Source organism: Archocentrus centrarchus, chromosome 15 (assembly GCF_007364275.1).
Source record: "Archocentrus centrarchus isolate MPI-CPG fArcCen1 chromosome 15, fArcCen1, whole genome shotgun sequence".
Taxonomy (NCBI): domain Eukaryota; kingdom Metazoa; phylum Chordata; class Actinopteri; order Cichliformes; family Cichlidae; genus Archocentrus; species Archocentrus centrarchus.
Genome location: NC_044360.1, coordinates 24,251,623 through 24,273,069, shown reverse-complemented (window position 1 = coordinate 24,273,069; position 21,447 = coordinate 24,251,623). Strand labels below are relative to the sequence as shown.

The following is a 21,447-nucleotide window of genomic DNA, read 5'->3' as shown; positions in this document are numbered from 1 at the left end:
TCTCTTCTGGGCTAATTGTATAAGTGTCGATGAAACCAAAAGAACAAGAGACTGAGGGGTAAACAGGCAGAGTCTCCAGAAGCACTACATTCACAGGCCGCCTGGGAACCTGCAGCTTCTGCCAAGACACCAGCAGAGGAAAAGAGTGAAACAGAAAGATGAGGGAAGGGAGGGAATTGGAGCAAAAAAAGAGAGGAGGGTAAACTCATCCCCCACTGAAACACTCGAAAATTTTCTACTTCCCAAAGCGAGCATCCATTGACATGTAGAGGACTTACATTGGTCGTCTTTTTATAGTAGTCGATGTTGTGGACATCCCTGGCCAGACCAAAGTCAGCAATCTTCATGACATTGCTTTCTGTGACCAGGACATTCCTCGCTGCCAGGTCTCTGTGTATACACTGAGATGGAGATTGACATATGGAAGGGGGGGGGGGGGCAAGAATAAGACAATTACTTCATTCTGTAAATGAATCAACTTCAAAACAGGTGCGTACTTTATTTGGAATGGTGTTAAAATGTCTGTGGTGCATGTGATCATCCTGCACAAAGGGAGTACTTGACTGCATAACATGACGCCACCATCTTCAACATGCCTGGATAAGTAAAGATTCCTCACATACTTTGACACATGCATGGTTGTACATATACACTTCAGCATGTGTGTGTGTGTGTGTGTGAGGCAGCGTGCTCTGTCACATTCCAACAGTTAGAGGGAGCGTAATGCTGCATTTTGCCAACGTGGCTGCACCCCTATTGTGAAAAATTCACAATTCGTCTACACAGAGGGGCTTTTGTCGTGGGATAAGAGACAATGTGGGGATTTGAGCAGGGGGTCAGGGTAGTGTTTTTAGGTGACAATATTCCTACAGTGACACACATACAAGCTTCTACATAAAACATGTCAAACCCTCTGTGTGCTGGCACCATGATCTGTTTAGGCAACCAGCAAGTGGGCGATTGATATGAGAACAGAGTATTTTCTGTGTCTGTGCGTGCTCTCTTCTTACCTTCTGTGATGCTAGGTATTCCATGCCCCGTGCCACCTGATAAGTGCAAGAGACCAGATCTTTAAACGTGAGCTGTTCATCTGAGACACGGGCAATGTCGTAGGAGTATTCCATGCCGGGTGGCCGGCGGGCTCGGAGGTACTCCCTGAGGTTACCTTTGGAGGCGTACTCTACTATCACGTAGAGGGGGCCTGCACAGGAGACAGAACCATATGAGTGCTTGAACTTGAATCATTCCCTTTGACACAAAGTGACAAAATTCAGAGTGAATTTTAACGAAAAGCAGAACATTCAGATCATAAAACTGCCGCTTGCTTCATGGAAATTTCTGTTCAAAAACATTTGAGAAGGTCTGTATGCGAAACACCATTAAAACAGGTAGTCTGTCCAGGGCTGCTTCTCACCATTTATGTGCATTTCCAAACCTCTAAACAGGTCATTCTTTTTCACAGTAATTGCTCAAAACAGATATCTGTATATGAATGAGCAAAACCTTTAGGCCAATCTTTTCACAGGGACTCAATAAAGTGTGCTTAGGTGAGAGAAAAGGGCCCTGTGAGAACCTTTACAGCATTGTATACAAAATCGACAAAGCAGATCATGTTTGGAGGCTATTAAAAGCACACAACTTTTCAAACCTATAAAGAATACAAGCTGCTCAGTGTGTTGTTTGTAAACAAAAACAAAACAAAACAAAAAACACTGATTCTCCTGTTAAGGTGACTTTATGATGTCAGATCCAACTCACCATCCTGTGTACAGGCCCCCAAAAGGTTAATGATGTTCTTATGTTTGCCGATCATCTTCATCATCTCCATCTCTGACACCAGGTCAGAGAGGTCCTTCTCAGTGGCGTCATCTAACAACAGAAAAAGTTACATTGAAGGTTGTCGAGAGAACGTCAGAAAAAAACAAACACCATATTCCAAACTTCCCTTTAACCCTTTGACTTGGGACTAATGGGCCGCCCCTTGTTTAGTAGGTGCGTCTGATTAAGTGCGGCTGACAGACAATGTCGGCTAAAGTTACAGCAGTGAGGGAGGCTCCCCACAATGACTACAGAGGCATCCTTTCAGCACCAGGGGCAGGGAGGAGAAGGAATTAAAGACGTTCAATCTGGATTCATTATCTGCCGCACAGGCTCCTTTTGTCGTGGAACTGATTGAGCAAGTCGAGGTATCCCAATAGTTAGATTGGCATTGACCTGCATTCCACTGCACCATTACCGTATCTGGAGTCATTCTAAAGAGCAGACTTGCAGAATATTGTCACGGCAGGTCCAGTAGCCTGCTGCTGTGCCTGATCTCCCCGTACGCCGCAACCCCAAACCAACCCAGTGCCTCCTCCTCCTGCTTTCATTAATCACAGCAGTGCTGCTAGTGTGACTTACTTCTTTGTGTGGGTGCTGACTGAGCTCTAGCCAGCTGCTGCTCTGGGGTCAGGTATGTGACCGCCCCTAACCCTTACCTTCCCAACCTCCCTCCCTCTAGCCGTCACTCAGCAACCACCAATAACGAATAATAACCACAGCCCGGGGCTCCACCTCGCACCTCTACTGAACCCTCACTGGAGCATAAATCACCTATAAAATGTTCTCAACCTGCCCAGAAGACACAATGAAGTAGTGTACATCTTATCCCAGTGGTCTGATATACAACCTTATTCCGACTGTTGGAGCAATACTGAGACTGAGACTCGCTTACCTTTCAGCATCTTGACTGCAACAGTTACAGCCTCCTTGGGTTTGTCCTTATCAATGCCCAGTGCCTCTGCCATTACAACTTGGCCAAAACAGCCCTCACCGAGGGGTTTGCCCAAGGTCAACCTGCAGCCGCCAGACAGCAAACACAAACGGAAGAAGAAAGAAAACAAAAAAGAGGCAGGAAGTTGATTAGCTGCAGAAATGCAAACTCAAATGTATAAACCTGATTTGCTGCACTGACTCACCCACTGTGCTGAAGTAAACACGTTAGAGTGTGAGAGTTAATGAAACCTGGCACGGAGCCAGTTTTTCAGCCTCACCCTATGCTTTTTGTTTCTAGATGGTTCTCTATGTTTAAATCAGATTTTTATCTGTGAGTGTTTTACTGGCACAGCGACCGCAGCTGCTGCCAGGGCAGTAGGTGGGAAGGCAGACGTGGCTACGATAATCGCCCGATAAAGTCAGGGAGAGCACTAATTTCTAAACTGTTTACCCTCTCTTGGCATGTTTCAATATACACTCTTTACAAGTCATTACACGGGGCTTACCTTAGCCCTGACATACTGGCCTGTGAAGGATGGAATTCTTTTTTTTTGCCTTACAGGTGCATGCTTCAAAATCTGCTGTTAGATTTTATTTCCAAACTCTATTACACTGATTGATACGGGGGAGGAATCTTTGCTCACACACGCTCTTTCACAGCTATGTATCAGAGTTGTAGCACCAATCAGACCCCTGAACTGGTAGTGTACCCTGGTGCCTTTTATTTAATTGACAAAGGAGGCCCTTACCGTAAGGCCCAGTGGCCAGGATATGTAAATATTCAAACTGGGACATGAAAAGCCTGCAGCCCTGATGTAGTAACACAACCCTCTATCTGTCGGCATACACTCACCACACTCAATGGCAACCATTCTGTCCATCCAGCCACACATAATCAATGTTATTTTTCCTCAGCGCAAACTGCAGACGTTAGCATTCCTAAGCCTGCTGCAAGCCCAACATGATCCCTCAGGCGCTAAGATGACAAGTGAGGAATAAAGACTCAAACAGAGAGGCACACATTTATTCAGCCCAGACAAAACAACTCCTATGGTTAGTTCATCATTTAAAAATCAAACCTCCTCAGCAGAATGCCATTCAGCATGCACTCCGAGAGTCTAATATTACATCAGAAGTGTTTTTCACTGATGACTGGTGCTAAGATTTATGATCCAAGCTCTTTTTTACAACTATTTTAACAAAAGACAGGCCTTCTTTCAGGTTAACAGCTTGGGATTTTCATTTTTTTTTTTTTTATTTCAAAACTTGAGGCCTCAAGATGGCATTAAACTACTCTAACCTTTGCTGTCCTATCAAATCCACCGGAGCGCTTATCGCCGGCTGCAGTTACTGTGACTAACCGAAACCTCAGCGGTGCTAATTCCTCTGGTATGAAACCGAGCAAACACTCCTAGCCCAAACATGCAGATGAAAGCTGTGAATGCTAACCGCTAATTAGCACGGCTTCACTCCTTACCAACAGAAGCATGTGTGTGTCACTATGGGCGAGTGAGAATGTGATGTAGGAGAAGTTATAATGATGAGGCAGGGCAGCGTGCCAAGTTCAGGTCATTTTACTAAAGCACCAACAGAGGAGTCAGCAGGCCTTTAGCTCAGACACCAGAACCATTCTTCAATGGTCAGTCATTATTGTCTGCACTCGTCACCTCTGAAAAATCATTAATCTGATCATTTTGTAGTTGAGATCAAATCAGATAGATGCTCATTATGCTGTAAAGTTGGAACTACTGGTGACTGAATCCTTACTGTACTATTATGCATACCTCCTTTCAAAAGAACGTGGTGCCAGGCAGCAGATCAGCATTTTCAGGTGTTACATAGTTTATGCAGCAGCTGAATCTGATTTACATAATTATCTAATTGTGCATTCTGTAAAATGGTAAGACTTGCAATTAGGAAAAAGCAGTAATGACAGCTTCATGAATCACTGGACACTAGGCCAAATAAAAAGTTCTTTTCTGAGTACTAAGCAGGCAGGATTAATGGATGTCACAGGAAAAAGAAGGCCATCTCTCACCTGTCTCTAGGAAACTCCCACCGCGGATCCTCGGGAAGGTCGTACTCCGGGATCGGCTCATCGTGTGCAGAGCTCCGCCGTGTTGTAATGCGCACCAGAGGTGTACTAGAGTTCATGGAAGAACTTGAGTCTGCTGAAACCTGCAGTAGGAAAGAGATTGGCTGATCACCGCGGTCTGGATTCAGAGATCAGTTAAAGCTCCAAGGCATCACTAGAGGAGTAAATGAGGCATGTATGACTGACTATGTAATTTACAAAATAACAATACTGGGAACTCTGGCATATCAGTATAAGTAGCATATTTGTGATTTCCACATTTAATGCTTTGGTATTACGATAAAGTCTTTCCCAAGGCCAGAGATTATATTTCAATGATGATTAAGTTAGCAGCAACAGTAATTTTGATAAATGCGCGTTAAATGCTCAGCTTCATGACTGTCTCCGGGGCTCATCTCTCCGCTCTCTCCACCCTAACCTTACCTTGACACAGGAATCAGTCTCTCTGCAGAATGTAATCCAACTCTTTTTGTACCTTTTGGTTTTCCCTTCGAGGGGAAACTGTGGCTCATATACAAGAAAGAAAAAAAAACTGCGGCTGCAGTTTCAGGCAGGAGTGCTAACTTGCACAAAAATGTACGCCATTTAAATGAAGTCTGGATTCTTTAAAAGCCCACATCAGCCCATACTGCAGTGTAATCTTTGTTTTGTGTACAAATGCATCAACCATGTATGAAAGCCCGGGGAGCTGAGTGAGAAAAAAAAAAAAAATGTGGTAATCAGTTATGATCTCCAGTGTTTGTGGGCTCTGTGGCTCTTTATACTACCTCACCATACTTCATAAAGGCTTTCTGGTTTTTCCTTGTAATTCTGGCGACACCTTTGTTTGACCTCTTTATAAGACCTAAAGATAGGAGAGAAAACTATGTGGATCAGATTGTGCTACCACATTTTTCTCGCCTCTCAAGCATGTGTAGCTGTGCAGCTTTTATTTTTCAACTCTAGGTGAGGGGCAAGCTACCAAAGGGTCCAGTTTGGCCCCCTGGACTGGAAAGAAGGAAACTGCAAAGAAGGAGGGCTAGATTTTTTGGATTTTTTTTTTTTTTAAACTGTTGTTGATTATTTTTTAACTGGAGAAGCATTGTGTTGCAAGGTCTTTTAAGATGGATTACCTCATGAACTGTTAATTTTATGCAAGCCAGAGGTCTGCATCATCATCATTACTTTTACAGCATTTTAACTGACAAAACACACCAAAGAAAGGTGGCTAATGCATGCTGACACGTTTGACTTACAAGTCTTTCTTTGTGTTTCTTTGAAATACAGCAGAGTGACTAAATGTGAAAAAAGGGGGCTTTGTTATTGTCTGCTTTGTGAAAGAATAGTTAATTAAATATGAATGTTTTCTTTTAGCTCACTTCTTTGTCCTTTGTTCTGTGTCATGATGTTGTTCGGCCTGTTTGCAGTGTGTGTTTTTCTCCTCTAGGGGTGTAAAATGCCTTTAGAACTCTTTATCTACTTTCTGTTACCTGGCGGCGCAGAGGGATCTGCTTGGTCAGTTTGTGAACCGTTGGTTGGCCTCCAAAGTCGGGCTTCTTTGCAGTGTTCCTCATGCGGCACACTACCACAATGCCCACCATGCAGGCAATGAGGAAGACGCCTGCACAGTATATTGCGATCTCCACATAGTCTGGGGAGAGGGGCTCGGGGGTTTTCTCATGGGCTGAGGAAAATAAAGAAATGTCGGTGAGGCAGAGGTCAGGCGAAGAATGTTAAAGGAAGGCTTTCTGTGATCACTCACATACACGTTCTCCATTTGACCAGACAAACACACAGACAGATGCTCTGGAGGTGACTCGTGCATAAATGTAATCACCATCAACAGGCAATCTTTTGTAGCATCCACCTGTATCTCTTTTTCCCAGCACGCCTGCTTCTTTAAAATCTAAAAGGCCTGTAGAGGGCTTAACAGTCTAAACAGACTTTTAAATCTTAATGTTGGAGACACGCGAGCACAAACAACAGCACGCGCTTCACTTCAGATTGCAAACAAGGGAGAGTGGTTGTATATGGCCTGAACTTCCTGTCGAGGAAATGGGCTTAGTGTGTGTGTGTGTGTGTGTGTGTGTGTGTGTGTGTGTGTGTGTGTGTGTGTGTGTGTTATAGAAACAGACTGCTCCACAATGCATAGCCCTCCAGACCACAAGCAAGACTCTTGTACAGTACAGCCAACCAAACAGCCAGTCAGCCAGCTGGAGGTGAAGCTACATGTAGGAACCTTTCTTCTGTCTGCCTTGTATCTGCTGGTCCAAAAACCACAGCGCACACACACAGGAGTTACAGCCTCGAAGGCGCCGGCAGTGCAGATAGAGCACATCAAGTGCAATAAATATTGCATATTACTCCCAGAGGAAATAGCCTGCCTGTGATCATTATGCTGTATTGTTTACAGACAAAACAAAACTATTATCTTGTTACAGCCTTGATGATGGTTTAATACTGGCTGTCTGTTGAGGGCTGCTGACAGCCAGCTACGCTCAATCACATTTAATGCCCGCTGTACGTTTGAAAATAATTTTTTTAGAGCATCAAAAATCACCTATTTAGCCTGGAACAAACGCGTGCCTACACTGTCACTGAGTTTTATGTATTTGATCCTTTGGTATGTGTAATTACAAGCCAGATGTAAAGCAGTGGATTAAAAACAGGGGAATAACACACAGACACACACACACACACAACCGTTCACAAGCATAAGACATTCACTGTGCAGGAGCAGAGAGTTTTGGCCCTGATAATTGAGAAAGTCAAGCCAACGTGAAGCGAGTGTTGAGCTTTAACTTTCAACCTTTATTTCAAAGTGAAATAAGGATTTTAAAAGATGCCAATTATCAAAGCCAGAAGGGGGTAACGTACATTTTGAGGCATAAGGTGGGAAAAAGCAAATTATGTGGCACTCAAATATTTTCCCCAAGAAGCAGGAGAGAAACAAGAGAGAGAGACAGAAGAAAGGCAAACCCTCCCCACCTTTTGGAGTCTAGAGTTACTTGAACTGCTGTTGGAGCACCACTTCTGCCTCAAACTACCCTGTTATCTGCTCTGAGCATTCAGCAGCTCACCAGTCCAGATCATATAGAATATATGCTCTCCCTGCTCTTTTTGCAGTACACTGTCTTGCATGATAGTCGTGCCGGCTCCTCGCTGTAATCGAATATTTGAGTTGTGTAAATCAGACTCCAGAGAGAGGACTTGCCTTCCACAGAGATAATTGAAATGACACAATCCAACCATTTTAGAGAAGAATGAAAAAGGAAACAGAAAGAGAAGACAGTATACGGGTGTATATACCTGGAAGCACCGTCAACCAAGCAGTGTGATAGGAGATCCCAATAGAATTACCCGCCAAGCACGTATACTCGCCCGCATCTTCAAATGTTACATTGGGCAAGTAGAGAACTTCTATCTCCTTATCTGTGGTGTTAACACCTGCGGTCTGGAACAGGAGAAGAAGAAGAAAAAGAGGAAGTGGCAGAAGGAGGAGGAGGAGAAGACAAGGAAGAGGCAAAGAAACAAGAGAGGACAGAGAGAGAGAAAAAGAGAAAAAAAAAATGAGACCCCCACAGCACCAAAAGAGAAATTAGAGGAGCTGGATAGTATCCATCGTTGCAGTTCCATCTAGAGGAAAGGATGTCGGGAGCACCCAGGGCTGAAGAGGAGGAGGGGACACAGATGGAACCCAGTATGCCACCAATACATGAGAAAATAGAAATAATGCACCAAAAACAAATACCCAAAAGGTTCCCATCACCCACAGAACCTGCTAATAAAAGCAAGTCTAAACCACACATTAGATACATGCACAACACAGACAGCATGGAGAGCACTGCAGCACCATAAACCATCTTGACACAGCTCGCAAGACAGAAAGAAAAAAAAAAAAAAAAAAATTTAAATAAGGCAAAGAGAGATGCTAGCTGTGACAATTATGATGTCTAGTTATGTGCTTCCATGCTTCCATGGCCTCACCATTCCAGGCCATTAGGGGTGGGAGGTGGGGAACAGCTGAAACAAGGGTGTAACACAGGGGGGGGACACAAAAGATTTGTGATACCAGGACCATCAAGAGACCACCAGCAGGAACACCACAGTACATCAGGTCAGGGACGAAGTCTAGAAAACCACACCGGAAGGTAGGGAGGGAGTGTAGGTGGGTCAGGTCTCATAGGTTACCTGGTTTGACAGTCAGCCAGCCCGACTGGCTGGCCTCGCCTATATAATTGGAGACTTTACAGATATATTCTCCAGCATCTTCTTCTGTCACGTTGGTCAGTGTGAGCACTTCCACGTCTGAGCTGTTAATGCCTGAACGCTGCAATCCACATACACACATACTTAGACATGAACATCAAACGAATGAGTGGAATTAGTCAAGCATCATGACTACAACTACTGCATATGGATCTGCAGAATAGAGGAGACAGCAGGAATCACCACCAAGAGCCAGCATGGAAAAGACCTAGCAGTTCATAAGGGAAGAAAAGGAATTAGCTCCTTATATGGCTGCTGAAATTTACCTGGAATCACTGGCAAAACAACACAAAGTAGGAAAGCGTTCTTTTATGGAAGAATAAAATCCAAAAGAAGAAATGAGCGGCTGTACCTTCAACACTCTGACATAGGGGAGTCCATCTGGGCCGTAGCGGCTGCCATTCTGAGTGGTATGTTTCAGCCATTGGATGTGAGGTTGGGCGTCACTGTAGACCTTGCAAACGAAACTGGCCTCCCCTCCTACGTGGGCAGTGGTGTTGGCCGGGAGGCCGGCCTGAAGAATAGGCCGATGAGGAGATCGCTCTGTTGAGAGAGGAAAATCTTAGTGCTAAGAGGCTGGTTTAGAGTCTAAATACCTACCAGTTCCCTTTAAGAATGTTACAGTTGTGTGAAAGTTTATTTTTGCAAAATCCATGCACTGTGAGTGTGAATGCAGCCCAGACAGGTATAATCAAGGTGCTCATAATGTGCTGCCGTTTTCTTATCTAAGAAACTCTTGGAAGCTACGAGCAAAACAAAGAAGAGCATCTATTTCTAAAAGTAAAGTTGCTCAGGTGGAGGTGGGCTTCCAGGTGCATATTGGGGGTTAACCTAAACTATGTGCCTATCTTGGAAAGTGAAATACCTTCATAGCACCCTCACATCTCGATTTATCTGCATTCTTTTGCAAGCAAACATTTGCCCTGCGAATCCAAACAGAGCGAGACCCGTGGAACAATGCCCCCTTTCAAACACTACTACACTGAGGAGCCCACCAACCCCCACACTGACAGCAACCACCCGCTGCCACTAAACACTCACACACGCACAAAGTGACATCACCGAGCCCGGGGCGCCACAGTGCCTTTCCAAAACAAAGCCTCAAGGTAGTTGGAGTGAATATGTTTTTGCCTGTGCATGCATACGTGTGGGGGTGGGTCATGGAGGATGGTCGGAGCGTGGAGGCTGGGTTTAAGAAAGAATGAGGGCTAAAAGGGGAGAAAGAATAAGCAGGGTGAGTGAAGGAAAGACAGCGGATCAACAGATGGATAGTGCAGAAACTAAGAGGCAGAGACTTCTTCCATATGTCTGCATTTGCCTCCCTGCTCCACCTTTTTGACATCTGTCAGATCAGATGAATCCCACCCCTCCTTCCTCTCTCCCAATCTCCCTCCTCCTTTCCGCACATTCCCAGAGCACGGCTTGTTTATTGCCTCTCTTTATTTGCCCCCATTTTCTCTCATCTTCCATATTTCACAAGCCTCCACACCCTCTCGATCCTTAGAAAACAGGGAGAGGTGATCGACTTAAATTTCATGTTCTCTTTGTAAAACATACCAAACAGCATTTATGAGGCAAGAGGAAAGTTATTAAAACCAGAGCTATTTTTTTTTTTTTTTATTTCTGCTTGAATTCATTCCAATGGATGGATGGATGGATGGATGGATGGATGTTGAAACTTTATTATAGCTGTGCCAAATCTGGCTGGGGTATTTAGAGCTGCATTGCTGACAACTTAGACCAAATGACAGAATATGTGGTGGTGTGAGAAAAAAGGTCACATAATGATTGTGGAGAAGGCCACAAACAATAAAAGTCTGTGGAACTTTTCTTTCTTAAATTAGAAAAAGGAATATCGCGTGTGTGTGTGTGAACTTTGATTTCAGACGTTGTGGGGACACAAGTCTGTTCACACTGTCACATTGAGGGGATCTGGCTTTGGGAAGTTCTTTTAGCATAAATCATACAGATTTAGTGTGAAGGATAGGTTTAAGTTTAGAACAAGGTTAGGGTGAGAGTTAAGCAAGTAGTAGTTATGGTCAAGTCTCCAGGAAATGAATGTAAGTCAATGTAATTTTCTGTGAAGTGATGGGAAAATTGAACAATGTGTGGGCATGGGTCTAGAGGTTTTTTTCATAGCCTATCAAACAAGAACTTAAGGAAGGAAAACATGAGGAAAGAAGCAGCAGAAGGCATATTTAAAAAAAAAAAACTGATGCAGTAATTTGATGGCTGTGGTAGAGGGATAGAGGCAGATAGAAGCACATGGAGACAGACAGACAGACAGACCGGGGGGCATTTCATGGTGTCCCATTCAAGTCTGATGAACTTGGGTAGCCTTGTGGCTTGGCACGCAGTGACCTAAAGATCAGTAAAGGGGCCTAGGAGAAACACAGCACAGCCCAGCACAGGATGGCACTGGGCTACCCACAAAATGCCGTCCATTTCTCCACATGCCATGTGTGTCACTTTGCAGCCCTTTCTCCAGAGCCCAGCTTGAAACAGCACAAACTGGCTGCTTGTGGCTTTAATAGCTGATCAAGCAGGTCGTTTGGACAAAAAAAAAAAAAAAAAAAGACTGATAAGAGCAGCCCTTTCTGTCCCTGTTTTCTTTCCTTTTCTCTTTCTCCCCCTCTCCCACTCCATCCAACCAGCTATAATGGAGTAAAATGAAGCAAGAGGTTGCAGGGGGCAGTGGCTGTGGAGCCAGACATGGAGGGGGGGGGGTTTACCGCTGTGCAATAAAACAGAACAAAAACAGAAATATGCAGTCTGAAGGAGAGCTTTAGCTAAGTGCAGAGCGAAGCAGAGTAGGGGGCCTGAGTTGGGGAGCATTTGCGTCCATGTGTCAACCTCCGTGTGCTTGTGTGCCTGCATGTTCACTTTTGCGCTAAAACCTCGGGTATTCAATCACCATCTGATATACTGAAAATAATATTGTCACTGCCATGGAGGAACTAATCCAAAGAGAGTGTAATTAGAGTATCGCCGTTAAAGGACGGTGACAATACTGGAACCATAAACTGCAAATGCATGGGTGAGCAGCACACCCTAAATGTTCTTCGGTGAATCAAACAGCTGCAGCTTCATGTCGATCCTGGTTATTTGTGGGTTTTCTGACTGGGCTTTAGAAGAATTGCTATGTCAGATAAATTCTGATGTGCAGCGAAGGCCAAAGGAGAACAGTTCAAATCAAATTTAAGAGCAAAGTTAGACAAGCACACACGCTCACATTGATCTACAATCTTTATTTTACTCCCCTTGTTGTCCACACAATCGATTTTGCAAACCAAGCAGAAAAACAGTCTTTGGTGTCTTGCTCCAAAGGTCAGAAAAGGGGGTTGACTGAGGTGGGTCTGAACTCTGTGATTCTGCTGGGCCAGCATTCTGTTGTCTCACTCAGTGTTACTAGATGATCATCAAATCATTCACAAAAGATATTTATTTTCCGTTCACTCGTTGAAGCACTGAATAAGAAGAATTTGGGATTTCCTGACATCACCTTCAGCTAATATGTGAGAAAACATTTCTTTTTTACTTGCAGTTTTGCATTAAATTATCCTTTAGATGCTACATATTTGTTTTAGCCTGTAAGAAAGAAAGAAAGAAAAATTGATGCTTCAATTAGTTTAAAACACATCAATTGTTTGACTGAATAAATGAAACATTGTAATACAAATTACTGACAGCTATATTAAAACTGTTGACATATACATCTTTAGCTTTGACACACTTGGCAGCCCTCCTTGACCTCCACCTGCATCTAAAGCGCACCTGGACAGTTCCACAGGAGACACAGAATTCCCACTGTGGGAAAGACCCGTTTGCCTCCCCTTCCTCCGGCCCTCCATTGTTAGCCTCACAGGTGCACTTTAAACCTGAGTGTGTGTTTTGTGCTTAGTACTGACCCACTACGTCCAGGGTGTAGGTATGGTTGATGGATCCAAACTCATTCTCCACCAAACAGGTGTAGTTGCCCTTGTCCGATGGCACCACGCTCTCCATGATCAGGGTCCAGTGCTGGCTACGCACCTGGGTGTAAGAGCAGTCTCTTGTTATGCACAGACAGAAACTTACACATTAATATGACATGTATGCCATTAAATACTAAGCCACTAAGCAGAGATTAGATAACAAGAGCTGGTGCTGAATGAGAAGAATCTGAAAACAACGTGACAGATGGGATTTGGTTGGAAGTGTTAAAGAAAGCAGGTGATGCAGCATGCTGGCAAACAACATTCAGGTTGACAGACTGATGTTACCAGAATGACTCTCCCACATCAAGATGTCTTCATTATTCCTTCAGATTACAAAGACTTGCAGAGGTGAGAATCACCGTACACCCCATAATACGATATTATCACAATACTTCAAGTACAATACGATATTATTGCGATTTTGAACGCATGAACATACAATATGCTGAGTATTGCAATAACATATTGTGCAAAAAATTCTGACTTCATTGTTTTTTGGGGGGGTTTACTGTAAAATGAGATTGTCAAACATGCCAACAGCATCACTAAAACCTGCCATAAATGTTGCCGTCAGTCTGCGATCAGGCCTGATGTCTGCCTGTGAATGGGTCAAGTTGGCAATTACAGCTGTTTCTGATAATACAGGCAATTAACTGTGATAAATCAACAAAAATCACAGAAATTCACATTTAAGGATTACATTTCACTCAGCAACCTTCCTTTTTAGAATACAAGCAGCTGGCGACCTGTGCAATCGCCTTGGAGGAGGTAGTTTTTTCAAGTTAAGTGTGCGTTGGATGGTTTTTTTGGTCGAGCCGATTTAATCTAAGTATGAGCCTTCTTGTTCAGAGAATTTTAATTCATTCAATAAAATATTGATAGTTGGTGTCCCTGTATCGATACAATGCAGTGATACTATCCTGTGTCGATTTTTTTCCCAGGTTTTTTTTTTTTTTTTTACATTCTAAATTCAAAGAGTTCCAAAAACTACAATCAGAAAAAACATAACTATATATATAATTTTTTGCAAACACACCTAATAGAGTCCCGCATGTCAATCACTGCTATTTCATTTAGTCAACCCCATCCTTGAAGTCAAAGCCGTTATTCATAAGTTATTCATAACTATTTGCAAAAATAGTTTCACCTCTCTGTGGCATCAGCAGGTGTGAGTTAACAATAGAGTTTCCATCTGCACACTGAAGGGAGACTGTAGCTACTGCTTGTTCAGGGCCTACATTTCACACAATGGAGAGATTATGCTACAGGGCTGGGCTCAGGTACAGCTTTTGTCCCCCGTTTGTTGACAAAAAGAGAGAAATGAACTGCCCACAATGCATCTGACAGCCTGACTGTATCATTTCCGTCACGTCGTGGCTGGTTTTTTTTTTGTCTGCGCTGTAATGAGCATGCTGAAAGCCAAAGGGAAGCGACATTAGCAGCTACATCAACATTAATCTGCTCCTAAACCTTCCCGGCAGTGAGATGTGTTTCCTCATAAACCGTCAGTCATTAACCAGGAGCCTCAGACTTGTTCAGCATCGCTGGGTCTTTTCAGAAATGAATTTCAGAACTGTCCGTTTGCATTAATAATGCACTCCATCAGTATGGCTCTAGCATATACAGTAAATGCTGCTTGTTTTGTGAGATCAATAGAGGAATTTAAAGGAAAGAACATAAATAAACTCTAATCCAAATAACAGATATCAGACTAGCACCTGACACAGAATCAAAAGGTGGAAACTTGTGAGTTTCTGGTATCAACCTACACGGCACATCAACTTTAGATGTTGACAAGCTCAGCAACAGAGCTTGTAAATCATATTTCATGTCAAAAGAATAACAATGTGGAATCACTACTAGTCTCCAACCTAAACCTGTTCTCCCTGATTCAGTTCCCTCAACATTCTGAACTCATTTCAGACCCGACGCTACCTGCTTTCTCTATGCGTTACTGTTTAGGAGCATTTAACCCTTACATCCTGGCTTACGTTTCTATTGTTGGGGGGATAGAACCATTTCAAGTTACAGTGAGAGGCTCTGCAAAGTATCCTGGTGAGAAGAGGCGCACGGATGAGCAATTCCAATTTCACACCAGAAACCCTGCCCTCGTTTCCTCTGTCTACTCTCCTCCCGTCTCTCCAGTGAAGGGTGGAAAAGGGGTGAAAGGACAGTCAGGGAATTATTGTAAGGAGAAGGCTCTCCTTGTAAGTCAGTTCACAAAATGGCCACAAGAACTGCGGCACAGAAAGCCAGAGGAGGAAGTGAGTTGACATTTGTAATAAAAATTCTGATGCATTGGTGTTTATCCTACCTTATACCCTCCCATGCGGTCCTCTGGCGGAAAGGCCTGCCGTTTTTAAGCCAGCGCAGCTTGGGCTTCGGGTTGCCTCCTGCAGCACAGCGGAACTTGACTGTGTTGGCAGCTGGCACCGCATGCAGCTTCTTCTCCATCTTTGCTGATGAGGTCCAATACGGAGTGCCTGCAACCAGAGAACAGTTGGTGTTGAGTGAGACTGAGATTTCCTAATAACGTTCTCCACATTAACATTTTGGCATCAGGGATGCAGACTGGCTAGGCATACACATAGAAGTGTGACTGCATAAACCTGCACAAACCTGAACATTCCTAAAACCCCGCGAGCTGACCCCCCCACTACCCCCCTTTGGCAAAACTGGCTGACCCCCTGTCTGCATAACACAACCCAGAGCTCCACATTCACATAGTTAAATAAAAACACACACTTTCCCTGCAGGCTCGACGGGGTGTTGCAGAGGGGGGAAAAACATCAGCTCTAAGGGGAGAATGTGCCTGGGCGTTGCCAAGAGGGTAACTAGACCATCACATTCAATTTCATCTCATTCCACTTAGCAGCTTTTTTTCCTCCCTCCACTTCCTCCAATTACCATAGCTGCCCTGTTTATCTGGCTGTCACTTGGCTAGATATGGACAGCAAGGCCCGGGACGCTTATCACCTTTGGAAAATCATTATGTGCCGTCAGGGGAGAAAATGAATGTCACATTTAACGAAGGATTTCAGGATTTTCATTGTACCCTTTTGTCCAGATTTCACCAAACTGACAACCATTATTTCTCCTACTGAAGTCTGTCACCATGCTTGTGTTTTGTCCATTCTCAGCTCCTTCTTTTCTTCCCAGTTTCAGTCAGCTGGACCCCCCCCCCCCCCCCCCCCCCCCCCCCCCCCCCCCCCCCACCCCCCCCCCCCCCCCCCCCCACCCCCCCCCCCTCCCTTTTTCTCTGCACCTGGGAGGGTGATTGCCTAAGCAGATGGGACTCAGAGGGGAAGAAAATCTCAAAGTCAAACAACAACCCAAACGGTCTTCCACACCATCTTCCCCCTCATATAGCAGGCAACAGAGGGAATACCCCAAAGATAAGACTGCTACTGACTCAAAAGTTTGCATTGAAGTAGACTATTTGTTCCCTTCACTCTCTTTCCTTCCTGCTCATACTATCAGCAGAAACCTCCAATCATTTCTCTGGCTTAAACAACCGGACAAGTCGGGCATACTTGGAAAGTGCAGTCAGTAAACATCACTCTTCCTTCCTGAATGAATGCATACAGTAAGTGCTCACACTATAATTAGTCACTACCCTTTTCATCTTCCTCCTCACTCTTACTATCTCTGCTCTTCTTCCTTCATCTTCACTTCTGTACACTCACCCTGTTATCACGCCATCCATTCAGACAGAGACAGATTAGGTGGAGACTAGCCCAACGTGAAGCTGTCTCTCAAAATTGACCTTTGACCTCATGCTGGCAGCCAGTCAGAAGATGAGGTTGTAACATAAAAGGTGAGTGGTGCAGTTTCCCATGCTCTCTGTCCAGATGGGTAGCACTTCAAACATGACGACCCTCAGACTTCTCTCCAGATGAAGCCAAACTTTCACTGGCCCGAACGCTGTGGCCTTCAGGAATCCCTGCTGCCCCCAAAGCCCTGCACATCCGGATCCCCACTCACGGCTGTTTATCCTTAGCTGGCCTGGGGTGAGCTGAGGTTATCTAACTCAGGCACTGAGAGTCAAGATTTTTTTTCTCTCCAAGTTCCTCTAGAGAGCTAAATCTGCAAGTGTCCCAAAGTAATATTTCACTGTTGAAATTATTTCTTGTTACGCTGCGAAATCCTTCTGTTCAAGCTGAACAAGGGAACTTTGTACGGAAAACTAGTACCAGTGCTGGGAAACATATGAATCTGATATGTGAAAACAACGTAGCTCTCTAAACAGTCAACTTTTGCTATGTTCACATGGGTTCTCTCCCAAAAATCTGAAGGTAAATTTGAGATAAAGTCTTTAAGGCTATGTTTTTCTCGATGAAGCAAAACCTCAGACCACGCTATTTATCTTGACAATTAAGTTAATAAAACTAAACTCACTATTTAAGATATCAGGATTTCCTAAATCCACCCCCCAAAAAAGAAATATGCAGTAACCAAGCAAGCTTCAAAGAGTTACTGAATATCTTTAACGCATGGAGCTTTAATTCGATCGACAGATATTGGTAAATCAGTCATCATCTAGTTTTGATTCGGATGTTTAACCCTGGTTGATTCCCTCAGATTTATGACATCACCTTTTCTTCAGCTGAGTCCCACCCAACGAGTAAGACGATGTCAAAAACAAATGAGGGGGGCGTTCCTTTATAAAACATGTTTAAAAATGCACAGCTTTGACTGAGGGAATACACAATAAAAGTGAGCAATCAGCTAAATAACACAACTGTAAACATGACAGAGAATTTATGATTTAGAACAGAGCACAGAGAGCAGAGAGCTCCACATGGCTTTTCAGCTTAATCATGACATCAGTGCTGCCCCCACTCCCATCCACCACCCTAAGCACAGCTCTCTTCACAGATCCCTGTAGAGGTTCTTCTGAATCTTCTCCAATTACAACACCCCTGCTGATAAACAAACAAATTCTCATCTTTTTTTTTTCCCACCAGCCTATGTTCGTCAATCTTCTGTACAAAGTTTTAACAAAATGCTCTGTTTTGCAATGGCCTGATGCCCAATCCACTCTGAGTGCTCCAGAAAATAAAGCCACGAATATATAGCTACACCCCCACTCTCCACTCTCATTCCCTCCCACGCCTACACGCACCCTCCTCCTCCTCCTCGGCCCCCGGCCAAGGCTCCACGCCATGCTCGGAGAAGAGTTGGTAGCGGTCCAGCACACCCCACTCCTCTGCCTCTTTTTTTTTTTTCTTCCCCTCTTCTTCCCCCTTTCTTTTAATAATAATCTTGGTTTTGAATTTTCAGAAACACACACGGCGAGAAAATGCAACTGTACTGCCAGAACAGCTTTGCCTTTGTTTTCAAACAGCTTATTACCACCAGAGTGACTGGATCTTTTCCCTCTCCACCATTTTTACTCTTGCTGTGCTCTGCTCTCCCCCATATTTAATGGATTTCAGGCAATTACAGTCAGCCCAAAAGCGGAGAAGGAGAACTCATGATGAGACGCAGTGCATGTGGAGAATTTTAACAAGATGTGGAAGCCCTCAACTTTGCTTTAGCCCCTTTTCGTGAGTGCGTATGTGAACACATGCCTGTGTACACGCAGCTGCATAAACATGTTACTACCCCAGATACTCACCGCAAACTCGGGTACAAACTTTCTCTTTCTCACACACATGCACACACATGCACACAAGCCCATCAGGTGGGTAACTGAGTCCAGATGGGCATTTTTCATAATGGATGAGCCCAGCTGACTGACTGGCTGGCAGGACGGCTCCATGAGGCCTAACTACCTGTGAGACATGACCTAGAAGAATTTAAGGAATCCCTGTATTCCCTGGAGCATCCAGCCTGGACGAAACACACACACCTACACACCCTTTCTCTAAAATCTCAGGAACACTAATGTATGGCATTGCAGAGTCGTGGCTGTAAGGCCTATTTGAGGTGAGTTTTGGTGTTGCTTACAGCCGTCTTCTCCCTGAACAAATAAAGACCATCCACTTTCTGGGCCTCCTTAATCATAATCACAGAGTCTCACTTGTGCTAACAAACTCTGACAAAGCTAAGTAGATTATTTCGCTTAGGGATTAAGCCTTTCTAAGTATTTGGCTATCACAATCAGCATTCCACACTTAAGTTCTGACATGCTCTTAGGGACTCTTCATTATTTAACAGACTACAGCACTCAAACCACAGTATGTACAGATTTTAAAGCGCATAAACGGGACTTTTGGTTTTAGATTTTATATATATATATATATAAAAAAAAACTAGTTAATTGTTTTTTAGCCTTTTCCACATCCAAAATGTGCATTTAAAGTGTCACAGTCGTAACTGCTGGAGAATGAAGCTTGAGGTCATGATAGATACAAATGGTAGAAAAGAGCAAGTGATTGAAGCGAGAAGGTGGACAATCACTGAACAAACAGGTTTCTGCTGTCTCTTTAATGCATCGTGCTCAGGGGCGCCTAATCTTTGGGAGCTGGTGAGGAAAGGGAGAGCATCTCTAGTCCATTCATACCCCCCTTTGGTTTCCTCCCATACTCACTTAACTGCTCTCCATCCGCCCCAGTGTCCTCCGATCGCTCTGTATCGTCCTCATCATCCCCCGACGAGATGGCATCTGCACAGAGTAACCACGGTTACTGCCATCCTTTTTGCACCCCATACACACACATAGAGTAATGCATTTAGAAATTTCTGTGTCGCAACATTGCAACACATGTTTGAGTGAAGCCATTTTTTGATAAATATGGTTTTAGGTTTCTGGAGTTGTACACGCACACACAAACACACACTTTCAGTTTCAGGCTGCTCGTCCTTGATCATAACTGCTCCAGGGCCATTTCCTGGACTCGACCAAGCACAGACCAACTCTATATCTCTAAAGTTCACATCCTGACCTGTCCTAGCCTTCTTGATCCCTGACTCACCTGTGACATTGACTATGAAGCAGACCGTGTCTTTGCCCACGCTGGTGCAGGCGTACAGGCCTGAATCCTTTGGCGTGGCATCACGGATCTGCAGCACTTCCTGCTCTATCAGCGTGCGGTTGTTGTTGCCCAGAGAGCTGCCATCTTTGGTCCAGGTGATGGTCCCCGTCGCTGGCAGAGGGCAGCTCAGCTTCAGCACTTCCCCCGGGTGCACTGAGCACACCGTGGGCTTAGAAATTTGGTATTTGTTCGATGCCTCTGCAGAGCAGATGGGGGAGGAGTGGGGGAGGGTTGAAGGGGGGAAAGGAGGGAAAGGACGAGGAAAGAAGAGGGTGCACAAGGAGGAGGAAAGAGAGGTGGGAGAGGAAGAAACAAGCCATTTAAGAGAGAAATAAAACACCATAAAACCCCAATGGATGCACTTAAATCAACTTATGGATTAGGAGCAATAAAGAAAAGAGGAGGCCCATGTTTCAAACCGCCACACCAACATCTTACAAACTCCCAGTCATTTAAAATGAGACCCTTGGAACCCTGTTCCATGATGAGGTGTGCAGTGTGCTTGGCTGTTATAGATTCAGTTCATGCAGTTACGGCCATAGCAGCATATGTAAAGAAAAAAATGAACAATCAATGCTTTGCGAGCAGTTGAGAAATGGACATTGCTGTGGTGAAACACCCTTCCCCAACCACCCATCTCTTTCAGTGCAGATGCTAAGCAGCCAGTGTGTGTAGGTGAGTAGGAACAGTGCAGAAAGATCTCTACAGCCTTTAAAAAAAAAAAAAAAGGAGGTAATACAACTCCAGAACGTCTGCCCATCAGAAAGGAAAGCAGCCAGAAAGGTCTAGGACGGAAGTCAGGCAGGGGAAGTGGGAGGGGGCGGGATGGGGGTTGTTTTCTTTCTTGGCATTTCTCTGGTTTTGACTGTGCGCCTAAGCTATGAAAACCTTGAGCTGGCCGTAGCCTGACTCTTCTGTTTTCCATCTCTGTCGTCCTCGTTCTCTTTCATAACATGGCCATGGAGGATCTACAGCCTCGGCACAGGGTCTGCCAGCCAAGGCAGAGACCAAGAAACTCAACGCTCTACTCCAAAGTGCATAAAACCTTCATTTTGGGGAGAAAAATCAAGTCTGCCTGCGAGTGCATGTGTGTACACTGTGTTCTCGTACATCTGCACTGACAGAGCAAGATGAATGTCCTGTATGCAAAAAGTGAATTCTGCCTTTCCATAGCTGAGACTGCACTTCTACATCAGGATGGATTTCATATCCACGCACATTCAGAGTGTGAAGGAAAGCTGAGCGAACAAGGAGAAACCTGGCTGAAATACAACCTGGGTTCTGCCATACATACACTGAAGCCAAGTCCAGTCACCCCGGGGTGTTGCAAACTTTATCACACACATTCACACACACGTGTATACGTTCACCCAGCTCAAATGCAGACTGATCT

General features: G+C 44.4%; 1 protein-coding gene across 1 annotated transcript in view; it reads right to left on the bottom strand.

The window, feature by feature from the left end:
- The window catches only part of fgfr2 (fibroblast growth factor receptor 2), a 37,228-nt gene that overhangs the window by 6,840 nt on the left and 8,941 nt on the right, over positions 1–21,447 (bottom strand). Inside the window, 13 exon segments of the mRNA XM_030747371.1 lie at positions 279–401; positions 1,011–1,201; positions 1,759–1,869; positions 2,714–2,835; positions 4,793–4,932; positions 6,319–6,512; positions 9,020–9,158; positions 9,450–9,640; positions 13,006–13,129; positions 15,389–15,414; positions 15,417–15,557; positions 19,610–19,684; positions 19,995–20,252. Coding sequence (XP_030603231.1) covers positions 279–401; positions 1,011–1,201; positions 1,759–1,869; positions 2,714–2,835; positions 4,793–4,932; positions 6,319–6,512; positions 9,020–9,158; positions 9,450–9,640; positions 13,006–13,129; positions 15,389–15,414; positions 15,417–15,557; positions 19,610–19,684; positions 19,995–20,252 — 1,835 coding nt within the window.